General features: G+C 39.0%; 1 protein-coding gene across 4 annotated transcripts in view; it reads left to right on the top strand.

Annotated features, from left to right (window-relative positions):
- Window positions 1-2,858: 2,858 nt before the first annotated feature.
- LOC124124834 (putative GPI-anchored protein pfl2) overlaps window positions 2,859-11,470 on the top strand; it is a 98,390-nt gene continuing 89,778 nt past the window's right edge. For all 4 annotated transcript variants that reach the window (XM_048390560.1, XM_048390562.1, XM_048390561.1 and 1 more), the window contains exons 1-2: window positions 2,859-2,962; window positions 3,604-3,699. In XM_048390560.1, coding sequence (XP_048246517.1) covers window positions 2,884-2,962; window positions 3,604-3,699 — 175 coding nt within the window. In that variant the 5' untranslated portion in view covers window positions 2,859-2,883. The remainder of the gene's footprint in view (window positions 2,963-3,603; window positions 3,700-11,470) is intronic.

Below are 11,470 nucleotides of genomic sequence, written 5' to 3'. Positions count from 1 at the left end.
ATGTTTCCTTAGCTCCGAGAAAGACGGATGACACATTGATCTGTTATGTCAAAGGTCAAAGTCACAACCAGACAAAAAGTTTGTTTGTGGTCTAACTTTGGGCAGGGCCGAAGTTGGAAAAAGGTCGTGCGTGACCTATATATACTACATTTTCCCCTTAATTGCCTTTTTCCTGCAGTAAGTCTTAGTAACTCTTATACATATACTGGTTATATTATTTTCATATTTTTGTCAATGATATGTTGAATTCTACCAAAGGACTGCATATTTGGTTTATGTGCTGGATAGCTCTTTGAAATGTTTTTGAAATATTTATCACTGATATTGAAGGTCAAATTCACACTCAAAAGTGATAACTCATGAAGGGTTGAAGTGTAAGATCAAGGCAATAGTGAAGGGGTCATTCATGAAGTATTTCTGCAATTAAAATGCCTATTTCTGGAGATATTTGTGAAGTATTAAGCACATAGTTGTTATATTATTTGAATACACATATATGAGCAGTGGTTACAACACCAGTGTCAAATTAACTCTCAATCTCTTTTGATAAAAGAATTCACAGTAACTGAGGAAGAGCTCACTTTAGTACCATAAAACTAGGGTGAGGCAAATTTCAATGAAGTTAGCATTTTGGATATAACAAGTACATGTACCGTTACAAATAGTCTTATCATCATCTCACTAGGACCAAAGGCCCAAGTGAGCACATTGTCAATGTCTTTTTCTTTTTCTCAGTACAAACTGGAAGTCTGGACATGAAATTTAAGGATTTCAATATACGAGAACTGATTATTCTTCATTAAATACCATTAACATCTGAAAAGAACAATATATGAAATTGAACAATTGTCTTCTCCAAAAATGTTTTAGGAGGATATTTTCCATTAAAGTAACACAGAATCTGTAATGCACAGGCTAACATTATTTTTCCAGAAACAAGACATGAAGAAAATTTGCATCCGGATACCTTCCGGAAACCTTCCAGATGCCTTCAGCAAACTTCAAATTTCTTGGTATTTTCTAGATGATTTTTTTATGTGTTTCACACTTAAGTGAACAAAATGCACCCCCCAAATTTTGACATTTTTTTGGGAAGGTATCCGGGCCGGATCCAAAATGGGAAGGTTTCCGGAAGACGGAAACCTACACTTTTTTTGCTGTGGACATAATCCTCTTTTGGCCATTCTGGCCCGGCGGGGGATAAAATTATGACACAGACCAATTTCTTTCAAGAAGTTTAGGATGAGCTGTCCGCTTACACAGAAAATAATTTTTTCAGATTCACTGTTTGATTATGTGAATCCCTTGCAATTGCAATATATGCGTGACGGTGAACCTTTCATGACAAAGGATATAATGAACCGTATGACGAAATCTGTCCCACTCGAATGAATGATTATGCCATTTAATGAGCACCATTATTACACAGAGACTCGTTGAACTAAGGGCATTTACATGGTGCAGTGAGTGAGTGAGTTAAAATTTAACGTCGCATCAGCATTATCTCAGTGAGAAAGCGACGAGACCAAGTTAATATATTTACAATTTAGTCATTAATACAAAGTTTTGTTGAAAAACAAGTTGTAAAACATATTTGACCATACCATATTTCGAAACAATTCATGAAACATATTTGAGCATAACAATATTATATATACAGTTTTAAAACACGGGCTATAGGCCACCAGTAACCAAAGCTAGGCCACCTCACTGGGGATCATGTACCTCTGCTTCCTGCATGATACCCCAGCAGGATTTAGGTCATCACTTTAGCCACTGGTGGTTGTGCAGAATGCTAGCCAATATTTAAATACTCATCAATGATCATGAGTTGGCCTAAAAACACTGGTTGATGATAGTTGCATTGATTATGATAGGATTACGTGTCACACAGGGGCGCAATATTTTTACGGTACTTTAACCTCCTGGACAGAGCCTTCAATAATGTCTGTGAATAGTAGCATCACACCAAAGTTAAAAACAAGCATTTAATTATTCACATACATATTTAAAATTCATTATACAGACCGTCCATGCAGGTAGCAAAAGTACTGTGAGTCCCCATGGACCCTAGCATGGTGATCTACCTTCAGCTGCTGGCGAACTATAGCCCTTTTTTATATTGTACCGTAATTTATAGTGCTATCTTTTTTTATAGTTGTATGCTAGTTTTAAATAATAAACTGTGATATTCTAGTAATTTTACTGTCCATCGATGACAGGTTTTAATTTAGTTAAAAATGTATGTATTACAAATGTAACATTTCTCGTCACGATATGGCTGAAATATTGCCGATGTGACGTAAAGCATTAACTCACTCACTCACTCATTATACAGACCAATTTCTTTCAAGTAGTTTATGAGGTAAATCCCCATATGGCTGAAATAATGCTGATGCGACGTTCAAACTCCCTCACTCACATTGTGAAAATCGGCCCCTGTACATAAAACCACAACCCCCTACCCCATAGTCCCTTGTCAGTAGTTGTTTACTTTCGCCCCCGTGTGTATTCCGGGTCAGAATATATCCGGTGATTTGATTTATTGTGTATTAGAGTTCCCCGATTGTGCGGGACATTTGCTCACAATACTCAATTGTTGTGTAAGTATCCCCTTGCAAGAAATGATTCTAAGTCAAATCTTGGGGCCATGGGGCGCGGTATTTATATTCTCGTCAAAGTCATCTGACCACATAGATAAAACATTAATACGTGATAATTACACAAAATAGTAAGTGAACTGGAAGATGAAGGATTATACTTGTCACCTGTCATCGATAAGATCATACGGTGCCTTAGGGGAAGTAAATAATTTATGTATATTTATCATTTAAAAGGCAAAAACATAGCAGACGAAATCTGTACTTGTTCAAGAGCGGACGCATGCAGAACCTCGAAATGGCAGTTGCTCAAATATGCTGTCTTCTTCTGATATTATGTCTCACACGAGTAGATGGACAAGGTAATGATACGGTGCTGCATCTTCTTGGAAGTAACTGCATTAGCCAAAGAGACATTAACAAGATGTTTGGACAAGCTAGACAAGCTAGAAGTTTTTATGTCATTCGCGGTAGATAGGGAGTCATTACTGTCTCACCTGAAGTATTGCATCGTGTTCTCCTTTGGCTGGAGCCCAAATTTTGATTTGTAAGCTTCACATCCAGCGTGGAAGGTTGGCAAGTGGTAAAACCGTGTGCTCGTTATTCTGAAGACACGTGTTCCATTGCCCGTAAGTGTCAGCTCCTGCGGACACGACTAGAGATAACTTCTGTGTGGTGTGAAGACCAACTCGCCACTATCCCATTTCCTTGAAATTGTCATGTTTCTTGTAAAACCTGACGACAAGGTATGATTTTTTTATCATGATTTGGGAACAGACTGTACTTTTCAAAATTATTTCATGCCCTTAACAAGAACATGAAATGGTCGGTCTCCAATTATATTACTCTGAAGGGTTCAAGTGAAGCATGTTTTTGTTACATTGATTGTATTAGATGATTTGAGCCACGGTATTTCAAAATTATCTGTTTTGTGAAAAACAGACATGATTAACGACAATGACCCACGATTAGATTTGTTCTTAAATTCTTTTCACTATTTCAGCATGCCCATCAACCGGATTCTCATGTGTTAGCAACTGTAATGCCGCAGGACTAGTTCCCGCTTTCACGTGTCCAATTGGTCAGGTGTGCTGTTTAGGTAAGCTTTGTTTATTTGTATTTTGTTTAACTGCCGCACTCAGAAATATCCCAGCTATATGACGGAGAACTGTAAATAATCAAATCTGGAACAGATAATCCAGTGATTGACATCATGAGCTTCGATATACGAAATTGGGATACGATGATATGCATCAACCAAGTTAGCAAGCCTGGCCATTTGTTCCCTTCAGTCGCCTCTTGCGACTAGCATGGGTTGCTGAAGACCAATACTTATCGTCAGGGTTAGCGTTAATGGCAATATGACTTTGTTACGTCGCTTTCACAAGCTCAAGAAGCAGGCTCTATATTGCTCTAAAGTATTCGCAGTTCTTGGACACCTCCACAAATGATATATATGAAAAATGGAAAAGGGAAATAGAATGCCAACGTAAATTTCAATCAATTTGGTTTTAATCGAGTCCTTTATCCCTGTCAGTGAATCAGAGTGCAAGTGTTGATATGGCAAGGATAGACTATCCTATCAGATGAATGTAAAAGTTTGGAACCACACTGCACACACCACACACAGGTCCGCAAGAGCAGCATATTTAGAATGTGCCAGTTTCCGTAGAATTAAAAATGTATGACCACTTCCCTGCTCTGTTTGATGAAAACATCGTTCCCTCAAACCGTGCACTTCCGTATATCGTCCGCAAGCTGTAATAAGCATATGTGAGTGAGTGAATGTTGCTTAACGCCGCATCAGCAATTTTGCAGCTATTCGCGGCGAGAAATGTCTTCTGTGTGATCATATATCAACCAATATAATAACCAAGTGATGTTGAAAATCACTAAAATCTCAGTCATGTATCACATGCATAGATAAAAGACTGACTGTTCAGTTAGAAATCTATATTTTATCATAGAGTTTGATTTCCTTTAAATACGCTAAAATCAAGTGATTAGAAACTGTGGTAAAAAGTTCAGATAAGGTATGATTGTTTGTTTGTTTGTTTGTTGTTTAACGTCGCACCCAGCAATATTCCAGCTATATGACGGCGGTCTGTAAATAATCGAGTCTGGACCAGACAATCAAGTGATTTACATCATGAACATCGATCCACGCAATTTGGATCGATGATATGCATCAACCAAGTCAGCGACCCTGACCACCCGATCCCGTTAGTCGCCTTTTACGACAAGCAGAATCGCCTTTTACGGCAAGCATGGGTTGCTGAAGACCTGTTCTACACCTGATCTTCACGGGTGCAGATAAAGTATGAACATTATCATAATAAGCACATGTGTCAAACAAATTAGATCGTTGAAATTTACGGTCTTTTCCAGAGCATCATTAGTCTACGCTTTGTTGGTGTCACGTTTTTTTCTGCTGAAGTCGCTGTCTCAAAGGACGTATACATGGTATAAATAGTGTTGCACAACGTTCTTATTTCATCACACGGTTTAACCAAATTAAAGAACATTCAACTGAAGTTGTCTGGCTTTCCAACAATATCCAAAGTCATCAAATCCAAAAGTGATATGCACTGCTTACCCATCACAGGAAGATAGATGTGACATAGCGGGACGTAAACCGAACCAAATTAAAAACTTCACAATCCTAAAATTTTAACATTTTGACCAGTTATCATTGTGTATTTAAACAGTAATGGCCACATATTGTCTTCAGATAACACCCGTTTTTGTGCAGGTGAATCGATCAAAATCATGTGCACAGCACTATAGTGTCAAAAGTGGTTTTTCACGTGCAACTGGTCACGTGGCCATAAAACCGCACGTGTTTTCAGCCATACTTGTTAGCAGGCATTAACAAAATAAAAAAACCACAAGAAAACAAAAGTCTTTACGGCCATTTGTCATGCCACGCCTTTCAAATGTGCAACGTGAACATGCCATCGGCGTGTTGCAGACGGGAACGTCCGTAGCTGAAGTCGCAAGGACGATGGGTTGTAGTCGACGGACTGTTTATGATTTACAGACGCGTCTACAGCAAACGGGTACCACCGCTGATCGTCCTCGGCCAGGTCGACCACGTGTGACGTCACATGCAGAGGATCGTCAGATTGTCTTACGTCACCTCTGTAACCGATTTTTGACGGCTACATCAACCAGAAATGAACTGTTTATGGGTAGACTGAGTGCGCAAACTGTTCGAAACCGTCTGAGAACTGCTCACCTTCACGCACGACGGCCATACTGCGGGCCGATTCTGACTCAATTACACAGACGTCAACGTCAATTGTGGGCACAGCGACACTTACGATGGACTCAGAGGAATTGGAATCAAGTCTTCTTCAGTGATGAATCCCAATTTAATCTTCGATTTGCTGATGGTAGGGCGAGGATGTGGAGGCGCCGCCATGAACGTTACGCCCAGTGTTGTGTACCGGAAGTTGACAGATTTCGAGGCGGAAGTGTCATGGTGTGGGGTGCTTTCTGTGGCAATGCACGTTCCAGGCTTCCTGTCATCCGTGGCAATCTCAACGCTGCTGCTTACCGCGACCAGGTACTTGCACCAGAACTTCTGCCTTTTATGGCAGCACATGGACCCGGTTTGATCTTCCAACACGACAATGCCAGACCCCACACAGCAATTTTGACAAGGAATTTCCTTCAGAATGCGGGAGTCAACGTCATGGACGGGCCGTCAAGGTCTCCCGACCTCAATCCCATCGAACACGTCTGGGATGCTCTTGGCAGAAGTCTGCGCACTCTCCAGAACCAACCACAGAATTTGCAAGATCTTGGCACCATTTTGCAGCAACAATGGCGTCGTCTTCCCAATCATGTGTTCACAAGCATCACAAGGTCCATGCGGTGGCGTTGTCAACGCATATGGTGGCCATACACGCTACTGTACTTGTGTGCCATCAGATTCTCTTACTTGGGACTTATGATTTAAAGTGTTGAGTGAGTGAGTGAGTTAAAATTTAACGTCGCATCGGCATTATCTCAGCCATATAGCGACGAGACCAAGTTATTATATTTACAATTTAGTCTTTGATGAGAAGTTTTGTTTAAAAACAAGTTGTAAAACATATTTGACCATACTATATTTCGAAACAATTCATGAAACATATTTGAGCACCAGTAAGTAAAGCTAGGCCACCTCACTGGGGATCATGGGGACTTACAGTACCTCTGCTTCCTGCATGATACCCCAGCAGGATTTACGTCATCACTTTAGCCACTGGTGGTTGTCCTCAACTATCCGTCAATCAAATCTTCAGACCTTGTACGATCAGCTCCCGAAGCACTGTATGATCATGGGCGATTGAAACGGTCATAATCCCCTATGGGGGAGTATTGACACAAATAATATGGGAAAAGTCCATGAAGATTTTATCTCAAACAATGATTTATGCATCTTCAATGATGGTAATAATACATATCTGCATCCTGCTCCTGGCACATACTCTGCCCTAGATCTTTCAATGACAGATTCAAATATTTTAAATGAATTTGAATGGTCGGTCCATGATGACCTTTGTGGAAGTGACCATTTTCCAACGATACTTATAACTATTAATCCGTCTGACGAACCACCTTCAACAAGGTGGAACTTTACAAAGGCCAACTGGTCTTTATTCAAAACACTATGTACTGAAAAACTAAAACCTGAAAGTTTCAGGATTGCTCCTGATCCTATACAACTTTTTCAGATATTTTAAATGCTATTGGAGACGAAAGCATGTCTAAGTCCTATGCAAACCCTCATATATGTAAACCATGGTTCGATAATAATTGTGAAGAAGCTAAGAAAAATAGGAAGATATATTTCCGACGACATCCAGCTGTCCTCAATTTCAATAACGTTAAAACCACAGGCGCTAAAGTGAGACGTACCGCTAAACAGAATAAACGTCAATCCTGGAGGAACTATGTTTCAAAAATTAATTCCCGCACACCCATGTCCAAGATGTGGAACATGATTCAAAAGATGAAGGAAAAGGGTCAAAATCTGGAGTTCACCATCTCAAAGATGGTAATACACTTTTAACCACTAAATCTGAAATAGCCAAGAAACTTGGTGTCACTTTGGCAAATCATTCCTCCTCATCAAACTATAATCCTCAATTTCAGAGGTTTCACAATCAGCAGGAAAAGAAAACAGTAAATTTTAACTCTGATAATGATGAGGACTATAACGAAACATTTTAGCTCTATGAATTATATACTGCCCTAGGGCAATCTCATGACACTGCAGCAGGAGCCAACAACGTCCACTATCAGCTCCTGAAACACTTGCCCGATTCATGTTTTGAAACGTTACTGAATATATTCGATGAAATATGGACAACCGGAAATTTTCCACCTTCGTGGCACAATATGAATATAAAAATACAATAGAAAGACAGCTACAGCTCTGTCTTAACGAAATTCAAAAATGGGCCAACGACAACGTCTTCAAATTTTCTAAATCCAAAACAAACTTTTGTCGTAAATACAAACCTCACAAGGATCCAGATTTATTTTCAGATGGTACTCCTATCAAGAAGTAGAGGAGGCCAATTTCCTGGGCCTCATATTTGACCGTCATCTCACATTCTTACTGTGTGCACACATCAAATATCTAAAGGCAAAGTCCCTGAAGGCTCTCGACTTGTTAAAAGTCGTTTCAAATTCCGAGTGGGGAGGGGATCAGACAACCCTCCTTCACTTGTACAGATCGTTAATACGCTCCAAACTAGACTATGGTTCCATTGTCTATGGTGGAGCCTGCAAAAGCAATTTAGAAAAATTGAACACTATACACCATAAAGGCCTAAGACTCTGTCTTGGAGCTTTTAGGGCCTCTCCCGTGGACAGTTTGTATGTGGAGGCTGATGAACCTTCACTCGAACTGCACCGCATCAAACCCTCACTGCAATACATTACTAAATTGCACTCAAATAAATTAAATCCAGCATACAAATGTGTTTTCCACCCTCAATATGAAAACATCTTCGACATATATCAAACCTGGTACCGCCACTTGGAAACAGAATTCAACCACACAACCGCAGCTAAAATAGATCTAATTATTATATCACCTAACCCTTCTGTCTTCTCCTCCCTGGCAGAGGGTGAAGCCAGAGGTAGACCTTACCCTCACTCAGCTCAAAAAGTCCGAAACAAATCCTTTGGTTTATCAACAATCATATAACCAATTACGTTAAAAATACAATTCTCACAGATCCATTTTAACAGACGGGTTCAAGGATGGTTGGAAAGTTGCTAGTGCCACCATCACTGGATCCAGAACTGTCTCCTCAAGAATCCCAGATTCTAGTTCAATTTTTACTGCTGAGGCCAAAGCTCTCTTTACAGCTTTGACCTATATCAAACATCAAACCCAATCGAAAAATTTCATCATCTTTTCTGATTCATTATCTTGCCTTCAGGCATTTAAAAGCGTCTCCTCAAATCATCCCATAATTCTTGACATTTTAGAATTTTTCAATGATCTTCCTACTGGCCAATGTGACATCGTCCTTTGCTGGTTGCCAAGTCATGTAGGCATAATAGGTAACTCAAAAGCCGATGCTGTAGATAAAGCAGCTCTTGACAAACTTTCATCTCCACTACTTATCTCGTACGGTGATTTCAAACCAACAATTAAGATTATACAATTATACTCGGGATCTCATACAAAAGAGGTGGGACACCCAAGTAGGAACCATAAACTTCACGAATTAAAACCAACGATCGGTCATACCTATTTGGGTTGTCAGTCAAGACATGACGAGGTCGTTTTACGACGATGTCGTATTGGCCACAGTTGGTTTACACACGAATATCTGCTTAAGACAGATGAGGACGAACCTCCTAAGTGTATCCCTTGTGATGAAAGGTTCACCGTCAAGCATAAATCACATTATTAAGGGATAAAGCTGAAAGATTTCTTTTCCCGTGTCAGGGGGCATCTTATTATCAGCTATTTGAAAGAAATTAGTCTTTACAATACATTTTAAATATGTATGTGAATAATTAAATGCTTGTTTTTAAATTTGGTGTGATGCTATTATCTCCTGACTTTATTGAACCCAAGCCTGGTCGAGATCATACTGACGCATCAAATTACCGACGCATATCATTGACAAGCTGCGTTTGCAAAACCATGGAACGCGTTTGGTACCTGGAATCCAATAATCTTATTACTAATATACAATGTGGTTTCCTGCAAAACAGAAGTACCATCGACCATTTGGTTTGCTTAACATCATTTGTTAAAAATGCAATAATAAATAAACAACATGCAGTATCTTCTCCTTTTCGATCTAGAAAAAGCATATGACACTGCATGGAAACATGTTATCTTAGAAGATTTAGATAATTTTTGATTACGAGGCCGTTTGCCTCATTTATATCCGAATTTTTAACTGACAGGCAATTTCAAGTCTGCGTGGGTTCTACCCTGTCTGATCTTTATAATCAGGATCAGGGTGCCCCACAAGGCAGTATCTTGTCTGTCACATTGTTTAGTATTAAGATAAATAGTTTGTCTAAAGTTTTAAATGATTCGATTGATGGATTGCTCTTTGTGGATGATTTTAATATTTCTTGTCGTGTCAAACACATGCACACTATTGAAAGGCAACTGCAGCTATGTTTAAATAAAATCTAGAAATGGTCTCTTGAAAATGGTTTCAAGTTTTCAAAATCTAAAACAAACTGTATTCATTTTTGTAGAAAGTATAAACCCCACAAAGATCGAGAATTAATTTTAGATAACACTCCCATTAAAGTTGTAAAGGAAGCCAAATTCTTAGGTCTAATTTTCGATTATCATTTGACCTTTCTGCCCCAAATACTTACAGTATAAATGCTTGAAGGCCCTAGATTTATTAAAAGTTGTCTCAAATTCAAAGTGAGGAGGGGATAAAAAAAACTCCTCCAACTATATCGAACACTTATCCCCTCTAAACTTTATTATGGCTCCATCATATATGGTGGGGCTTGTAAGGGCAATTTAAAATTACTTGATACTATTCATCATCAGGGCCTGAGGCTTTGCCTTGGAGCCTTCAGAACTTCTCCTATTCATAGTTTGTATGTGGAAGCTGATGAACAATCCCTTAAACACCGTCGCATTAAATTAGCTCTACAATATATCTTCTAATGACTCCAATCCAGCGCATGACTGTGGTTTTAATCCCCTTTACGGTAATCTCTACAAAACAAAATCTTCTCTTATTTCATCACTTGGAATAAGACTACAAGCAGACATTAATAAATCTTGACTATATAGCCCAAACTCAGCTTTTGTCTTCTCCGCCATGGCAGTTTGAAAAACCAGAGGGGAATCTTACAATAACTAAACCAATCAAATAATTTATCAACAAGAATATAATTAATGAAGAAGCTTTTACAATACCTACAAATCTATATTTAGCGCCACTGTCGTTGGATCCAGAATCATATCATCCAGATTACCAAATGACAGTTCGATTTTTACAGCAGAATCAAAGGCAATCTTAACAGCTCTCAAATATATAAATACTCAATCTAAGCATACACAGTTTATTATATTTTCTGATTTCCTTTCTGGTCTTCAAGCCATTAAGAATATTTCCTATCAACATCCACTTGTACGTGACATCATAGAACTTCATAACGATCTTGCTACTGGCCAGTCTTTTGTTGGTTACCCAGCCATGTTGGAATAACTGGTAACACAATGGATTATGCTGCAGCCAAAGCAGCACTCAACAAATCTGTGACACCACTTCTGATCCCATACAACGATTATAAATTCGTGGTTAGATCTTGCATCCATGATCTAATGCAAAAGAAGTGGGACACTCAAGTAGGTATAAATAAATTAC

This window comes from Haliotis rufescens, unplaced genomic scaffold (genome assembly GCF_023055435.1).
Source record: "Haliotis rufescens isolate VD_foot unplaced genomic scaffold, xgHalRufe1.0.p SCAF_9, whole genome shotgun sequence".
Classification (NCBI taxonomy): Eukaryota; Metazoa; Mollusca; class Gastropoda; order Lepetellida; family Haliotidae; genus Haliotis; species Haliotis rufescens.
This window is presented reverse-complemented; position numbering and strand designations above follow the sequence as displayed.